This window comes from Nerophis ophidion, linkage group LG08 (assembly GCF_033978795.1).
Source record: "Nerophis ophidion isolate RoL-2023_Sa linkage group LG08, RoL_Noph_v1.0, whole genome shotgun sequence".
Classification (NCBI taxonomy): domain Eukaryota; kingdom Metazoa; phylum Chordata; class Actinopteri; order Syngnathiformes; family Syngnathidae; genus Nerophis; species Nerophis ophidion.
The window spans coordinates 4,882,560-4,902,442 of NC_084618.1; the positions used below are offsets into that span (position 1 = coordinate 4,882,560).

The 19,883-nt window shown below is 47.9% G+C and overlaps 1 protein-coding gene across 1 annotated transcript in view; it reads left to right on the forward strand.

Moving 5' to 3' along the window:
• Positions 1 to 19,883, forward strand: part of LOC133557141 (neurexin-1a-like) — a 174,141-nt gene that overhangs the window by 112,910 nt on the left and 41,348 nt on the right. The window contains exons 5-6 of the mRNA XM_061907385.1: positions 6,099 to 6,400; positions 16,079 to 16,102. Of these exons, the coding sequence (XP_061763369.1) occupies positions 6,099 to 6,400; positions 16,079 to 16,102 (326 nt within the window). The remainder of the gene's footprint in view (positions 1 to 6,098; positions 6,401 to 16,078; positions 16,103 to 19,883) is intronic.

Consider the following 19,883-nt stretch of genomic DNA (forward strand, 5'->3'; position numbering starts at 1 on the left):
AAAACAAATAAAGTGCACTTTTGTGCATGATGTCACTAAGATGACATATCAAAACAACACTAAATTAAACTGCACTTTTTGTACAGAACGCCACTACAATAGTTTAAAACAAATAAAGTGCACTTTTGTGCATGATGTCACTAAGATGACATATCAAAACAACACTAAATTAAAGTGCACTTTTTGTACAGAACGCCACTACAATAGTTTAAAACAAATAAAGTGCACTTTTGTGCATGTTGTCACTAAGATGACGTATCAAAACAACGCTAAATTAAAGTGCATTTTTTGTACAGAACACCACTACAATAGTTTAAAACAAATAAAGTGCACTTTTGTGCATGATGTCACTAAGATGACATATCAAAACAACACTAAATTAAAGTGCACTTTTTGTACAGAACACCACTACAATAGTTTAAAACAAATAAAGTGCACTTTTGTGCATGATGTCACTAAGATGACGTATCAAAACAACACTAAATTAAAGTGCACTTTTTGTACAGAACGCCACTACAATAGTTTAAAACAAATAAAGTGCAGTTTTGTGCATGTTGTCACTAAGATGACATATCAAAACAACACTAAATTAAAGTGCACTTTTTGTACAGAACGCCACTACAATAGTTTAAAACAAATAAAGTGCACTTTTGTGCATGTTGTCACTAAGATGACATATCAAAACAACACTAAATTAAAGTGCACTTTTTGTACAGAACGCCACTACAATAGTTTAAAACAAATAAAGTGCACTTTTGTGCATGTTGTCACTAAGATGACATATCAAAACAACACTAAATTAAAGTGCACTTTTTGTACAGAACGCCACTACAATAGTTTAAAACAAATAAAGTGCACTTTTGTGCATGATGTCACTAAGATGACGTATCAAAACAACACTAAATTAAAGTGCACTTTTTGTACAGAACGCCACTACAATAGTTTAAAACAAATAAAGTGCACTTTTGTGCATGATGTCACTAAGATGACGTATCAAAACAACACTAAATTAAAGTGCACTTTTTGTACAGAACGCCACTACAATAGTTTAAAACAAATAAAGTGCACTTTTGTGCATGTTGTCACTAAGATGACATATCAAAACAACACTAAATTAAAGTGCACTTTTTGTACAGAACGCCACTACAATAGTTTAAAACAAATAAAGTGCACTTTTGTGCATGATGTCACTAAGATGACATATCAAAACAACACTAAATTAAAGTGCAGTTTTTGTACAGAACGCCACTACAATAGTTTAAAACAAATAAAGTGCACTTTTGTGCATGATGTCACTAAGATGACATATCAAAACAACACTAAATTAAACTGCACTTTTTGTACAGAACGCCACTACAATAGTTTAAAACAAATAAAGTGCACTTTTGTGCATGATGTCACTAAGATGACATATCAAAACAACACTAAATTAAAGTGCACTTTTTGTACAGAACGCCACTACAATAGTTTAAAACAAATAAAGTGCACTTTTGTGCATGATGTCACTAAGATGACATATCAAAACAACACTAAATTAAACTGCACTTTTTGTACAGAACACCACTACAATAGTTTAAAACAAATAAAGTGCACTTTTGTGCATGATGTCACTAAGATGACATATCAAAACAACACTAAATTAAAGTGCACTTTTTGTACAGAACGCCACTACAATAGTTTAAAACAAATAAAGTGCACTTTTGTGCATGATGTCACTAAGATGACATATCAAAACAACACTAAATTAAAGTGCACTTTTTGTACAGAACGCCACTACAATAGTTTAAAACAAATAAAGTGCACTTTTGTGCATGATGTCACTAAGATGACATATCAAAACAACACTAAATTAAAGTGCACTTTTTGTACAGAACGCCACTCCAATAGTTTAAAACAAATAAAGTGCACTTTTGTGCATGATGTCACTAAGATGACATATCAAAACAACACTAAATTAAAGTGCACTTTTTGTATAGAACGCCACTACAATAGTTTAAAACAAATAAAGTGCACTTTTGTGCATGATATCACTAAGATGACATATCAAAACAACACTAAATTAAACTGCACTTTTTGTACAGAACGCCACTACAATAGTTTAAAACAAATAAAGTGCACTTTTGTGCATGATGTCACTAAGATGACATATCAAAACAACACTAAATTAAAGTGCACTTTTTGTACAGAACGCCACTACAATAGTTTAAAACAAATAAAGTGCACTTTTGTGCATGATGTCACTAAGATGACATATCAAAACAACACTAAATTAAAGTGCACTTTTTGTACAGAACGCCACTACAATAGTTTAAAACAAATAAAGTGCACTTTTGTGCATGATGTCACTAAGATGACATATCAAAACAACACTAAATTAAACTGCACTTTTTGTACAGAACACCACTACAATAGTTTAAAACAAATAAAGTGCACTTTTGTGCATGATGTCACTAAGATGACATATCAAAACAACACTAAATTAAAGTGCACTTTTTGTACAGAACGCCACTACAATAGTTTAAAACAAATAAAGTGCACTTTTGTGCATGATGTCACTAAGATGACATATCAAAACAACACTAAATTAAACTGCACTTTTTGTACAGAACGCCACTACAATGGTTTAAAACAAATAAAGTGCACTTTTGTGCATGATGTCACTAAGATGACGTATCAAAACAACACTAAATTAAACTGCACTTTTTGTACAGAACGCCACTACAATAGTTTAAAACAAATAAAGTGCATGATGTCACTAAGATGACATATCAAAACAACACTAAATTAAAGTGCACTTTTTGTACAGAACGCCACTACAATAGTTTAAAACAAATAAAGTGCACTTTTGTGCATGATGTCACTAAGATGACGTATCAAAACAACACTAAATTAAAGTGCACTTTTTGTGTGGGTGGCACTGGGAGCAACGTGGGTAAAGTGTCTTGCCCAATGACACAACGGCAGTGACTAGGATGGCGGAAGCGGGAATCGAACCTGCAACCCTCAAGTTGCTGGCACGGCCACTCTACCAACCGAGCTATACACTTCCCTCTATTCATTTCCTGTCAATCCTCTTTCTTTTGGTGTGTTTGTGTGCACTATACCCCTCCGTTCTTCTCGTTATTGGGAGCTACAAGATGGTGGCTGTGCCAGAGGCTCCTGAGCTGAGGGAAAGAGGCCAACGCGGTGTAGGAAAATGTCGCCCTGGCTTGCGTATGCGAGCTCGATATCGCAATCACTTTTCACGCAGTTGTGTGTGCAGAAGTGCTTATTTGTTCCTCGGCTTGCATGCGTGCGCGGGCAGATAAGAGACGGGGAGCTTAAGGATGATGGATTGCAAAACCTTGGTCTAATGTCCTTGGGGGTCACTAAGGTAGGCCGCTATTGGCTGCCGGCCTCCCGGCCTGAATCCTAATTGGCCGCCGCCGCTTCACCTCCTCCGTCTTCGCGGCGGCACGTCCGAGCGTTTGATGAGCGGCCCGTAATGAGGCGTGTTGTCAAACAAGAGCACATCACATCAGAGGCGGCGCCAGCACAGCTGTTCTCTCCAAAGAAGGAGACTGGCAGCTCCCGTAACAAGTTTGGAACGCCGCACACCCGCGACCGTCTCCTTTCTGTTTAATCCGCAACCCACATGAGTGATCAAAGCTTGTTTACACCCCACTCCATGGTACAATTAGCGCTACAGCGGCCATTGTTTCATTCCGAGGATTTTGCTCGACAATAACCACAACCGTGCTCATCTTAAAATAAATGTGTTGTACTTGTATAGCGCTTTTCTACCTTCAAGGTACTCAAAGACTAACTGGCTGTTAAAAAAATAAAGCAAAAGGGGTCACTAAGGGACCTGAAGGCCATTCGAGCACTGCCTCAAGAAGCTCGCTTTCGGGCAAAAAAAAAAAAATGGACTGATATTGAAAAAAAAGACATCCTTAATAATACACATTGTAAATATTTTTTTAGAATATTCACAAAAAAACAATGTAATGTAATACAATTTTAAAACAAGACAAAAACATTGTCTTATGAAAAAAATCCTATCAAAACAAGACAAAAAAAAATCAAAACAAAGAATTACATAACATTGTATTCAAAACAAAAAGTATATGAAATTAATGTATTAATTAATACCATATACTGTATATAAATGATAAATAAATAATAAATGGGTTGTACTTGTATAGCGTTTTTCTACCTTCAAGGTACTCAAACTGCTTTGACACTACTTCCACATTTACCCATTCACACACACTGATGGAGGGAGCTGCCATGCAAGGCGCTACCCAGCACCCATCAGGAGCAAGGGTGAAGTGTCTTGCTCAGGACACAACGGACGTGACGAGGTTGGTACTAAGTGGGATTTGAACCAGGGACCCTCGGGTTGCGCACGGCCACTCTTTCCCACTGCGCCACGCCGTCTTAAGCAATATCCCGAACCGCACATCCGCGTCACGCTCAGCCGGGCCCAGCTGGGCTTTTTTTCCCACCATTTTGTCATCTCCGAGCATATTGTAAGGCGCGGCGTGGGAGGAACCAGACGCAGGCCAGAAATTGTACTAATCACCATGATTATGCTCGACGTGAGTGAAAGGCCTTCATCTGGCCGGGATCTTCAGCTCTCACTGGATCGGTTCGCAGCCGAGTGTGAAGCGACCGGAATGAGAATCAGCACCTCCAAGTCCGAGTCCATGGTTCTCGCCCGGAAAAGGGTGGAATGCCGTCTCCGGGTTGGGGAGGAGACCCTGCCCCAAGTGGAGGAGTTCAAGTACCTAGGAGTCTTGTTCACGAGTGAGGGAAGAGTGGATCGTGAGATCGACAGGCGGATCGGTGCGGCGTCTTCAGTAATGCGGACGTTGTACCAATCCGTTGTGGTGAAGAAGGAGCTGAGCCGGAAGGCAAAGCTCTCAATTTACCGGTCGATCTACGTTCCCATCCTCACCTATGGTCATGAGCTTTGGGTCATGACCGAAAGGACAAGATCACGGGTACAAGCGGCCCAAATGAGTTTGGGTCTCTCCCTTAGAGATAGGGTGAGAAGCTCTGCCATCCGGGAGGAACTCAAAGTAAAGCCGCTGCTCCTTCACATCGAGAGGAGCCAGATGAGGTGGTTCGGGCATCTGGTCAGGATGCCACCCGAACGCCTCCCTAGGGAGGTGTTTAGGGCACGTCCAGCTGGTAAGAGGCCACGGGGAAGACCCAGGACACGTTGGGAAGACTATGTCTCCCGGCTGGCCTGGGAACGCCTCGGGATCCCCCGGGAAGAGCTAGACGAAGTGGCTGTGGAGAGGGAAGTCTGGACTTCCCTGCTTAGGCTGTTGCCCCCGCGACCCGACCTCGGAAAAGTGTAATGTATTATTTAAATTGGTGCGTTGGAAAACACGGACCGAAATTTAAAAAAAAGACAAAAAAACGATCGTTTTTTTCCCCATGCCTTGCCGATACGCATTTTCGGGCAAATATCGGATCGGGACAACCCTAAACTAGACATAGTTCTGTTGTTGTCGTTTCATGCTGCTTTACGACAACATTTAAGTTGTCACGTGTCGACATAAACAGACCCATTTTTTTTCTGGTTCCGAACCATGTTTATTTAAGCAGTCCCATTTTAGTAGTATGGAGAACAATATGAGCCGGTCAACATAAACGGGTTGCCAACTGTTGCCGAAATGAGTTTCCTCCGCCGGGTGGCGGGTCTCTCCCTTAGAGATAGGGTGAGAAGCTCTGCCATCCGGGAGGAACTCAAAGTAAAGCCGCTGCTCCTCCACATGGAGAGGAGCCAGATGAGGTGGTTCGGGCATCTGGTCAGGATGCCACCCGAACGCCTCCCTAGGGAGGTGTTTAGGGCACGTCCAGCTGGTAGGAGGCCACGGGGAAGACCCAGGACACGTTGGGAAGACTATGTCTCCCGGCTGGCCTGGGAACGCCTCGGGATCCCCCGGGAAGAGCTAGACGAAGTGGCTGGAGATAGGGAAGTCTGGGCTTCCCTGCTTAGGCTGCTGCCCCCGCGACCCGACCTCGGATAAGCGGAAGATGATGGATGGATGGATGGATGGAGTGAAAGGCCCCCACACTTACTTGTGCTTCCTCTTCCCTGTCAGCCCGCGAGGAGTACGTCGCCACCTTCAAGGGCTCCGAGTACTTCTGCTACGACCTGTCGCCCAACCCCATCCAGTCCAGCAGCGACGAGATCACGCTGTCCTTCAAGACGCTGCAGCGCAACGGCCTGATGCTGCACACGGGCAAGTCGGCCGACTACGTCAACCTGGCGCTGAAGAACGGCGCCGTGTCGCTGGTCATCAACCTGGGCAGCGGGGCCTTCGAGGCCCTGGTGGAGCCCGTCAACGGCAAGTTCAACGACAACGCCTGGCACGACGTCAAGGTCACCCGCAACCTGAGACAGGTAACCAAAGCGCTGTTTTTCAGACCCGTATAACATTCCTCTAACATTTTAAAGACACACTTACCCCTCTGTGATGTCCTAACCACTGTAGCGCAGACCTCCGCCAAGGCTTTAACAATCGTCACATCGTCCTAATTAGGGATTACTAAAGAGCTTCAATTTGAATTGAAATAATTTTTCTCTAATCACAAATTTCATTTTAAAATCCAGTGGAACCTCGATGTGCAAATTTAATTGGTTCTTGAACAGGGTTCGTAAAATGGATAAATAATAAATAAATACATGGGTTGTACTTGTATAGCGCTTTTCTACCTTCAAGGTACTCAAAGCGCTTTGACACTACTTCCACATTCACACACACATTCACACACTGATGGAGGGAGCTGCCATGCAAGGCGCCAACCAGCACCCATCAGGAGCAAGGGTGAAGTGTCTTGCTCAGGACACAACGGACGTGACGAAGTTGGTACTAGGTGGGAATTGAACCAGGGACGCTTGGGTTGCGCACGGCCACTCTCCCACTGCGCCACGCAGTTTGTAAAGTGAAGCAAATCCCGCCATAAGAAACAATGTAAATATGAATATTGGGTTCCAGCCTCGCCCTGCGATGAGGTGGCGACTTGTCCAGGGTGTACCCCGCCTTCCGCCCGATTGTAGCTGAGATAGGCGCCAGCGCCCCCCGCCACCCCAAAAGGGAATAAGCGGTAGAAAATGGATGAAAATGGAGGGTTCCAGCCTCGACAAAAGTCCTTATTTTAGTGAAGGTTTGTACACTTTCAACTAGAGATGTCCGATAATGGCTTTTTTTGCCGACATTGTCCAACTCTTAATTACCGATTCCGATATCAACCGATACTGATATATACATCCATCCATCCATTTTCTACCGCTTATTCCCTTTCGGGGTCGCGGGGGGCGCTGGCGCCTATCTCAGCTACAATCGGGCGGAAGGCGGGGTACACCCTGGACAAGTCGCCACCTCATCGCAGGGCCAACACAGATAGACAGACAACATTCACACACTAGGGCCAATTTAGTGTTGCCAATCAACCTATCCCCAGGTGCATGTCTTTGGAGGTGGGAGGAAGCCCACCCAGTCACGGGGAGAACATGCAAACTCCACACAGAAAGATCCCGAGCCTGGATTCGAACCCAGGACTGCAGGACCTTCGTATTGTGAGGCAGACGCACTAACCCCTCTGCCACCGTGAAGCCCACTGATATATACAGTCGTGGAATATACTTGTATAGCGCTTTTCTACCTTCAAGGTACTCAAAGCGCTTTGATGCTATTTCCACATTCACCCATTCACACACACATTCACACACTGATGGAGGGAGCTGCCATGCAAGGCCCTAACCACGAACCATCAGGAGCAAGGGTGAAGTGTCTTGCTCAAGGACACAACAGGCGTGACGAGGTTGGTAGTCAATCAATCAATCAATCAATGTTTATTTATATAGCCCCAAATCACAAATGTCTCAAAGGACTGCACAAATCATTACGACTACAACATCCTCGGAAGAACCCACAAAAGGGCAAGGAAAACTCACACCCAGTGGGCAGGGAGAATTCACATCCAGTGGGACGCCAGTGACAATGCTGACTATGAGAAACCTTGGAGAGGACCTCAGATGTGGGCAACCCCCCCCCTCTAGGGGACCGAAAGCAATGGATGTCGAGCGGGTCTAACATGATACTGTGAAAGTTCAATCCATAGTGGCTCCAAGACAGCCGCGAGAGTTCAGTTCAAAGCGGATCCAAGACAGCAGCGAGAGTCCCGTCCACAGGAAACCATCTCAAGCGGATCAGCAGCGTAGAGATGTCCCCAACCGATACAGGCGAGCGTTCCATCCTGGGTCTCGACTCTGGACAGCCAGTACTTCATCCATGGTCATCGGACCGGACCCCCTCCACAAGGGAGGGGGGGGACATAGGAGAAAAAGAAAAGAAGCGGCAGATCAACTGGTCTAAAAAGGAGGTCTATTTAAAGGCTAGAGTATACAGATGAGTTTTAAGAAGGTGGGGATTGAACAAGTGTAAACTTAAAACAAATATATATATATATATATATATATCTACACACTCCCTTCAATTTTTTGCCCCAGTCAGGGGGGGCAAACAAACAATTGAATTCCTAGCAAAATGGGGAGATTCTTTCTAACAAAGACACAACAGGCGTGACGAGGTTGGTAGAAGGTGGGGATTGAACCAGGAACCCTCAGGTTGCTGGCACGGCCACTCTCCCAACCGCGCCACGCCGTGTAACAGTACACAAAAATGTCAGATTGTTTTGTTTTTATCAGCCGTAGGGTTCAAAGTGTAGGAAAAAATAGAAGTTTATTCATTTATTTATTTATTTTTGAAATTTAAATCCACAGCGACTCCTTTTTTCCACAATGGTCTGTTGTCTTTTTGGGACTCATATTAGCTGTTTCCCAATTCAGGGTCTGCATCCTTCAGAGCAGTGGTCCCCAACCACCGGGGGCCGTGGCCCGATTGGTACCGGGCCACAGAAGAATTTATTATTATTTTTTTTTAAATACATCAACATAAAAAACACAATATACACTTACAAATAGTGCACCAACCACAAAAAACTCCCTTTTTCATGACAAAGAAAAAAAAAACAAGAAAAAAAAAGGACCCCCCCACCAGCCCCCCAACTCCAGTCCATAGTGGATCTAACATAATAGTGAGAGTCCAGTCCATAGTGGATCTAACATAATAGTGAGAGTCCAGTCCATAGTGGATCTAACATAATAGTGAGAGTCCCGTCCATAGTGGATCTAACATAATAGTGAGAGTCCAGTCCATAGTGGATCTAACATAATAGTGAGAGTCCCGTCCATAGTGGATCTAGCATAATAGTGAGAGTCCAGTCCATAGTGGATCTAACATAATATTGTGAGAGTCCAGTCCATAGTGGATCTAACATAATAGTGAGAGTCCAGTCCATAGTGGATCTAACATAATAGTGAGAGTCAAGTCCATAGTGGATCTAACATAATAGTGAGAGTCCAGTCCATAGTGGATCTAACATAATAGTGTGAGAGTCCAGTCCATAGTGGATCTTACATAATATTTTGAGAGTCCAGTCCATAGTGGATCCAACATAATAGTGAGAGTCCAGTCCATAGTGGATCTAACATAATAGTGAGAGTCCAGTCCATAGTGGATCTAACATAATAGTGAGAGTCCGGTTCATAGTGGATCTAACATAATAGTGAGAGTCCAGTCCATAGTGGATCTAACATAATAGTGAGAGTCCAGTCCATAGTGGATCTAACATAATAGTGAGAGTCCAGTCCATAATGGATCCAACCTAATAGTGAGAGTCCGGTTCATAGTGGGGCCAGCAGGAGACCATTCCTACCGGAGACGGGTCAGCAACAGAGATGTCCCCATTCGATGCACAGGGGTCCACCCCGGGTCCCGATTCAGGACAGCCAGCCGATGGCCACTGGAGAGAATAGAAGAGAATGGACTTTATTGTCATTATATTTGCATACAACGAGATTTAGGACTCCAATTTAAGGTGTGGTAGTGGGAACAAATATGGGATAAAAAATTAATTGCACAAAAGGTAATAAAGAAAATAAAAATAAGAATTGAAATAAACAGACTACTAACCACAAAAAATGATGAGCAATCCTGTCCAACACACAAAATACTGTACAATATACAGAGCAAGATAAGAGTACCAGAGTAATAAATAACAATCAGTGTCGAGGTTTGAAAATCGAGGTTCCACTATAATTGAAATAAAAACTTAAAGCATTATATTTAGTATTTTAGAATGAATCAGAAAATACAAAATTGAAATAGTAACTCATTAATTCAAATCTATCCTTATAAAAAAAAAGAAGGACAACATGCACTCTTTATGTGTGTACTTTACTTAAATGGGAACAGCAAGCCAACATAGAAACAAAACCAGGTTTTAATATTTATTTTTCCAAATACATGATGTACCTAACAGACCCAATCCACTAACTTCTTTGGCGGACTAAACACAAACTGCATTCATTTTGTTGGCTGACTAACTCTCAGTACGTTTTGTCATCTTTGAATTGGAGCAGTTGAGTCCAATCCAAAAACGACTAACATGTCCGCCGCTTAGTTTAGCTTCAGTGTGTAACATTTGACTGCAGCACCACAGTGACTGCTGCAGGTGGCACACACACCACAGTGACTGCTGCAGGTGGCACACACACCACAGTGACTGCTGCAGGTGGCACACACACCACAGTGACTGCTGCAGGTGGCACACACACCACAGTGAAGGCTGCAGGTGGCACACACACCACAGTGACTGCTGCAGGTGGCACACACACCACAGTGACTGCTGCAGGTGGCACACACACCACAGTGAAGGCTGCAGGTGGCACACACACCACAGTGACTGCTGCAGGTGGCACACACACCACAGTGACTGCTGCAGGTGGCACACACACCACAGTGACTGCTGCAGGTGGCACACACACCACAGTGAAGGCTGCAGGTGGCACACACACCACAGTGACTGCTGCAGGTGGCACACACACCACAGTGACTGCTGCAGGTGGCACACACACCACAGTGACTGCTGCAGGTGGCACACACACCACAGTGACTGCTGCAGGTGGCACACACACCACAGTGAAGGCTGCAGGTGGCACACACACCACAGTGACTGCTGCAGGTGGCACACACACCACAGTGACTGCTGCAGGTGGCACACACACCACAGTGAAGGCTGCAGGTGGCACACACACCACAGTGACTGCTGCAGGTGGCACACACACCACAGTGACTGCTGCAGGTGGCACACACACCACAGTGACTGCTGCAGGTGGCACACACACCACAGTGACTGCTGCAGGTGGCACACACACCACAGTGAAGGCTGCAGGTGGCACACACACCACAGTGACTGCTGCAGGTGGCACACACACCACAGTGACTGCTGCAGGTGGCACACACACCACAGTGAAGGCTGCAGGTGGCACACACACCACAGTGACTGCTGCAGGTGGCACACACACCACAGTGACTGCTGCAGGTGGCACACACACCACAGTGACTGCTGCAGGTGGCACACACACCACAGTGAAGGCTGCAGGTGGCACACACACCACAGTGACTGCTGCAGGTGGCACACACACCACAGTGACTGCTGCAGGTGGCACACACACCACAGTGACTGCTGCAGGTGGCACACACACCACAGTGACTGCTGCAGGTGGCACACACACCACAGTGAAGGCTGCAGGTGGCACACACACCACAGTGACTGCTGCAGGTGGCACACACACCACAGTGACTGCTGCAGGTGGCACACACACCACAGTGAAGGCTGCAGGTGGCACACACACCACAGTGACTGCTGCAGGTGGCACACACACCACAGTGACTGCTGCAGGTGGCACACACACCACAGTGACTGCTGCAGGTGGCACACACACCACAGTGACTGCTGCAGGTGGCACACACACCACAGTGAAGGCTGCAGGTGGCACACACACCACAGTGACTGCTGCAGGTGGCACACACACCACAGTGACTGCTGCAGGTGGCACACACACCACAGTGACTGCTGCAGGTGGCACACACACCACAGTGACTGCTGCAGGTGGCACACACACCACAGTGACTGCTGCAGGTGGCACACACACCACAGTGACTGCTGCAGGTGGCACACACACCACAGTGACTGCTGCAGGTGGCACACACACCACAATGACTGCTGCAGGTGGCACACACACCACAATGACTGCTGCAGGTGGCACACACACCACAATGACTGCTGCAGGTGGCACACACACCACAATGACTGCTGCAGGTGGCACACACACCACAGTGACTGCTGCAGGTGGCACACACACCACAGTGACTGCTGCAGGTGGCACACACACCACAGTGACTGCTGCAGGTGGCACACACACCACAATGACTGCTGCAGGTGGCACACACACCACAGTGACTGCTGCAGGTGGCACACACACCACAATGACTGCTGCAGGTGGCACACACACCACAGTGACTGCTGCAGGTGGCACACACACCACAATGACTGCTGCAGGTGGCACACACACCACAATGACTGCTGCAGGTGGCACACACACCACAGTGACTGCTGCAGGTGGCACACACACCACAATGACTGCTGCAGGTGGCACACACACCACAATGACTGCTGCAGGTGGCACACACACCACAATGACTGCTGCAGGTGGCACACACACCACAATGACTGCTGCAGGTGGCACACACACCACAATGACTGCTGCAGGTGGCACACACACCACAATGACTGCTGCAGGTGGCACACACACCACAGTGACTGCTGCAGGTGGCACACACACCACAGTGACTGCTGCAGGTGGCACACACACCACAATGACTGCTGCAGGTGGCACACACACCACAGTGACTGCTGCAGGTGGCACACACACCACAATGACTGCTGCAGGTGGCACACACACCACAATGACTGCTGCAGGTGGCACACACACCACAGTGACTGCTGCAGGTGGCACACACACCACAATGACTGCTGCAGGTGGCACACACACCACAATGACTGCTGCAGGTGGCACACACACCACAGTGACTGCTGCAGGTGGCACACACACCACAATGACTGCTGCAGGTGGCACACACACCACAATGACTGCTGCAGGTGGCACACACACCACAGTGACTGCTGCAGGTGGCACACACACCACAATGACTGCTGCAGGTGGCACACACACCACAATGACTGCTGCAGGTGGCACACACACCACAGTGACTGCTGCAGGTGGCACACACACCACAATGACTGCTGCAGGTGGCACACACACCACAATGACTGCTGCAGGTGGCACACACACCACAATGACTGCTGCAGGTGGCACACACACCACAGTGACTGCTGCAGGTGGCACACACACCACAGTGACTGCTGCAGGTGGCACACACACCACAGTGACTGCTGCAGGTGGCACACACACCACAGTGACTGCTGCAGGTGGCACACACACCACAATGACTGCTGCAGGTGGCACACACACCACAATGACTGCTGCAGGTGGCACACACACCACAGTGACTGCTGCAGGTGGCACACACACCACAGTGACTGCTGCAGGTGGCACACACACCACAGTGACTGCTGCAGGTGGCACACACACCACAATGACTGCTGCAGGTGGCACACACACCACAGTGACTGCTGCAGGTGGCACACACACCACAATGACTGCTGCAGGTGGCACACACACCACAATGACTGCTGCAGGTGGCACACACACCACAGTGACTGCTGCAGGTGGCACACACACCACAGTGACTGCTGCAGGTGGCACACACACCACAATGACTGCTGCAGGTGGCACACACACCACAATGACTGCTGCAGGTGGCACACACACCACAATGACTGCTGCAGGTGGCACACACACCACAATGACTGCTGCAGGTGGCACACACACCACAGTGACTGCTGCAGGTGGCACACACACCACAGTGACTGCTGCAGGTGGCACACACACCACAGTGACTGCTGCAGGTGGCACACACACCACAATGACTGCTGCAGGTGGCACACACACCACAGTGACTGCTGCAGGTGGCACACACACCACAGTGACTGCTGCAGGTGGCACACACACCACAGTGACTGCTGCAGGTGGCACACACACCACAGTGACTGCTGCAGGTGGCACACACACCACAGTGACTGCTGCAGGTGGCACACACACCACAGTGACTGCTGCAGGTGGCACACACACCACAGTGACTGCTGCAGGTGGCACACACACCACAGTGACTGCTGCAGGTGGCACACACACCACAGTGACTGCTGCAGGTGGCACACACACCACAGTGACTGCTGCAGGTGGCACACACACCACAATGACTGCTGCAGGTGGCACACACACCACAGTGACTGCTGCAGGTGGCACACACACCACAGTGACTGCTGCAGGTGGCACACACACCACAGTGACTGCTGCAGGTGGCACACACACCACAGTGACTGCTGCAGGTGGCACACACACCACAGTGACTGCTGCAGGTGGCACACACACCACAGTGACTGCTGCAGGTGGCACACACACCACAGTGACTGCTGCAGGTGGCACACACACCACAGTGACTGCTGCAGGTGGCACACACACCACAGTGACTGCTGCAGGTGGCACACACACCACAATGACTGCTGCAGGTGGCACACACACCACAGTGACTGCTGCAGGTGGCACACACACCACAGTGACTGCTGCAGGTGGCACACACACCACAGTGACTGCTGCAGGTGGCACACACACCACAGTGACTGCTGCAGGTGGCACACACACCACAGTGACTGCTGCAGGTGGCACACACACCACAGTGACTGCTGCAGGTGGCACACACACCACAGTGACTGCTGCAGGTGGCACACACACCACAGTGACTGCTGCAGGTGGCACACACACCACAGTGACTGCTGCAGGTGGCACACACACCACAGTGACTGCTGCAGGTGGCACACACACCACAATGACTGCTGCAGGTGGCACACACACCACAGTGACTGCTGCAGGTGGCACACACACCACAGTGACTGCTGCAGGTGGCACACACACCACAGTGACTGCTGCAGGTGGCACACACACCACAGTGACTGCTGCAGGTGGCACACACACCACAGTGACTGCTGCAGGTGGCACACACACCACAGTGACTGCTGCAGGTGGCACACACACCACAGTGACTGCTGCAGGTGGCACACACACCACAGTGACTGCTGCAGGTGGCACACACACCACAGTGACTGCTGCAGGTGGCACACACACCACAGTGACTGCTGCAGGTGGCACACACACCACAGTGACTGCTGCAGGTGGCACGCACTAAAAGGCCACAACACCACAGTGACTGCTGCAGGTGGCACACACACCAAAAGGCCACAACACCACAGTGACTGCTGCAGGTGGCACACAGTGACTGCTGCAGGTGGCACACAGTGACTGCTGCAGGTGGCACACAGTGACTGCTGCAGGTGGCACACACACCAACAGGCCACAACACCACAGTGACTGCTGCAGGTGGCACACACACTAAAAGGCCACAACACCACAGTGACTGCTGCAGGTGGCACACACACCAACAGGCCACAACACCACAGTGACTGCTGCAGGTGGCACACACACTAAAAGGCCACAACACCACAGTGACTGCTGCAGGTGGCACACACACCAACAGGCCACAACACCACAGTGACTGCTGCAGGTGGCACACACACTAAAAGGCCACAACACCACAGTGACTGCTGCAGGTGGCACACACACCAAAAAGGCCACAATAACAACAACAACAATAATAATAGTGTGATGTAGAAGAATGCTTGGCCAGTCTGCAGCGTGGCTGTGTGTGTTTTAGTTTAGTGTCCAGCCTTGCTTTCAGCTCTAGGCGAGTGCGTCCTCTAATTTTGTGAATGAGTGTGGCGGGAACTTGCCCGTGTGTACCTACTAACTTTTTACTAACCCGCCAGTGAAACTAACCACCATCCATGGAATGATTCATACTACTAACCTAACCTGTGTCCCTTCTCCTAGCGAAAACCACACCAACCGACCTCACCAGAGGCCTCCCAGTTTTTCCTTTTGTTCTTAAAGTTCACAGTTTTTGTTTGCTTTCCTTTCTCCCTCCCCTCTCCTCCAAAGCACTCAGGCATTGGACACGCTATGGTAAACAAACTCCATTGTTCGGTAGCTGTCATTCTAATTGTTTCTTAGTTTGGCTTTTGCCCCCGTGTCTATTTCTTTTTCAACCATAGACTTCAAAAAGTAATCCAATAACAGGATAAGTGCGGTTGGTAATTTTTTTTTTATGCAAAAAAAAAAAAAAAAGAAGAAGATCCAGTCCCTTCCTTTCTTGCCAGCCACTTTTTACTTCAAAACCTTTACCCTTTTTCTCCTCCCTCGTTCTTTTCTCACTCATTACTCCGTGACCGCCTTCGGGTCGGCTCATCCCTCACCTGCACGCCGGCGACCCGCCTCCCTCTTTGCACACCACCCTCTTTTCTGGTTTTGGATTGAGAGTTGTTGTTTTTTTCTTTTTTGTTTCTAAGCCTGGGGTGTCAAACTCATTTTTATTGAGGGCCACATCGCCATCATGGCTGCCCGCTGAGGCCCACTTTGAATGACGCAGCCAGCCACATTAAATGATGTGGAAGTACAGATCACATTAGCTGACGCGGCGGACCACGTTTAATTATGTGACGGGCTACCTTAAACCACATTAAATGATGTGGAAGACCACATTAAATATTGTGGTGGACCACTTACAATCATTTGGGAGACCACATTGAATGATATGGTGGACCACATAAAAAGATGTGGGGGACCACAGTGAATGATGTTGTGGGCCACATTAAATGGTGTGGCAGACCACATGGAATAAGGTGGCGGGCCACATTGAAAAACGTGACGCACCACGTTGAATCACGTAAAAGGCCTTATTGAATAATGTAGCAGGCCACATTGAATAATGTGGCGGACCACCTTAATTGGTGTGGCGGACCACATGGGATGGCTTGGCAAGCCACAAGGAATGACGTGATGGGCCACTTAAAATGTGGCGGGCCACTTGAATAATGTAGCAGGCCACATGGAATAACGTGGCGGACCACGTTAATATGTGTGGCGGACCACGTTGAATGACTTGGCAAGCCACCTGGAATAACGTGATGGGCCACATAAAAGGTGGCGGGCCACATTGAATAATGTAGCAGGCCACATTGAATAATGGGGCGGACCACATGGAATGACTTGGCAAGCCACATTGAAAAACGTGACGCACCACGTTGAATCACGTAAAAGGCCTTATTGAATAACGTAGCAGGCCACATTGAATAATGTGGCGGACCACCTTAATTAGTGTGGCGGACCACATGGGATGGCTTGGCAAGCAACGAGGAATGACGTGATGGGCCACATAAAAGGTGGCGTGCCACATAAAAGGTGGCGGGCCACATTGAATAATGTAGCAGGCCACATGGAATAATGGGGCGGACCACATTAATTGGTGTGGCGGACCACATTGAATGACTTGGCAAGCCACAAGGAATAACGTGATGGGCCACATTGAATAATGTAGCAGGCCACATGGAATAATGGGGCGGACCACGTTAATTGGTAAAGCGGACCACATTGAATGACTTGGCAAGGCACCTGGAATAACGTGATGGGCTACGTAAGAGGTGGCGGGCCACATTGAATAATGTAGCAGGCCACATGGAATAATGGGTTGGACCACATGGAATGACTTGGCAAGCCACAAGAAATAACGTGATGGGCCACGTAAAAGGTGGCGGGCCACGTTGAATAATGTGGCGGACAACGTTAATTGATGTGGCGGACCACACTGAATGACTTGGCATGCCACGTGGAATAACGTGATGGGCCAGATAAAAGGTGGCGGGCCAAATATAAGGTGGCGGGCCACATATAAGGTGGCGGGCCAGGTTGAATAACGTGGCGGACCACGTTAATTGGTGTGGCGGACCACGTTGAATGACTTGACATGCCACGTGGAATAACGTGATGAGCCACATATAAGGTGGCGGGCCACGTAAAAGGTGGCGGGCCACTTTGAATAATGTGGCGGACAACATTAATTGGTGTGGCGGACCACAATGAATGACTTGGCATGCCACGTGGAATAACGTGATGGGCCAGATAAAAGGTGGCGGGCCAAATATAAGGTGGCGGGCCACATATAAGGTGGCGGGCCATATTGAATAATGTAGCAGGCCACATTGAATAATGTATCAGGCCACGTTCAATAATGTGGCGGACCACTTTAATTGGTGTGGCGGACCACGTTGAATGACTTGGCATGCCACGTGGAATAATGTGATGGGACACATAAAAGGTGGCGGGCCAAATATAAGGTGGCGGGCCATGTTGAATAATGTAGCAGGCCACATTCAATAATGTGGCGGACCACTTTAATTGGTGTGGCGGACCACGTTGAATGACTTGGCATGCCATGTGGAATAACGTGATGGGACACATAAAAGGTGGCAGGCCACATATAATGTGGTGGGCCACATTGAATACTGTGGCAGGCTAGTTGAATAATGTGGCGGACCACGTTAATTGGTGTGGTGGACCACATTGATTGGTGTGGGGAACCACATTGAATGACTTGGCATGCCATATGGAATAACGTGGTGGTCCACATATAACGTGGCAGGTCATGTGAAATAAGGTGGTGGGCCACATTGAAAAATGTGACGTACCACATTGAATCAAATAGCAGGCCACATTGAATAATGTAGCAGGCTACATTGAATAATTTTGCGGACCAAATTAATTGGTGTGGCGGACCACGGTAATTGGTGTCGCTGACCACATTGAATGAATTGGCATGCCACTTGGAATAACATGATGGGCCACATTAAAGGTGGCGGGCCACATTGAATAATGTGGTGGGCCACATTGAATAATGTAGCAGGCCACATTGAATAATGTAGCAGGCCATGTAGCAGGCCATATTGAATAACGTGGCGGACTATGTTAATTGGCGTGGCGGACCACATTAATTGGTTTGGGGAACCACATTGAATGACTTGGCATGCCATGTGGAATAACGTATTGGTCCACATATAATGTGGCCTGCCACTTGAAATAAGGTGGTGGGCTACATTGGAAAACATGACGTACCACATTGAATCACATAGCAGGCCACATTGAATAATGTAACAGGCCACATTGAATAATGTAGCAGGCCACATTGAATAATGTGGCGGACCAAATTAATTAGTGTGGCGGACCACAGTAATTGGTGTGGGGAACCACATTGAATGATTTGTCATGCCATGTGGAATAACGTTGTGGGCCAAATATAATGTGGGGGGCCACGTTGAAAAGCGTGGCGGACCACATTGAATGACGTAGTATGCCACATTTAATAATGGATCCGGCCAACTAATCTGCCACGTTAATGGTGTGACCATTAATTAAATGACTTGGCAGGCCACGTGGAATAACGTGGTGGGCCACTATTAACTGGCAGGCCACGATAAAAAATGTGGCGCAGCACATTGAATGACGTAGCAGGCCACATTGAATATAGGGGAATGCCACATTGAATGGCATGGCAGGTCACCTTAAATAATGTGGCAGGCCACATTAAGTAATGTGGCAGGCCACTTTGAATAATGTGGCATGCTACGTTAATGGTGTGGCGGACCACGTTAAATGACTTGGCAGGCCACAAGGAATAACGTGGTGGGCCGTGTAGAAAAATGTGGCCGACCATTGAATGACGTAGCAGGCTACATTAAATAACCTGGCAGGCCATGTAATAAGATGTGGTGGACAACAAAGAATGATGTTGTGGGCCAAATTAAAAAATATTGGATTTAATGTGGCGGGCAATGTTGAAAAATGTGGCGGACCACATTGAATGACGTAGCAGGTCACATTGAATAATGTGGCATGCCACATAAAATGAAGTGGT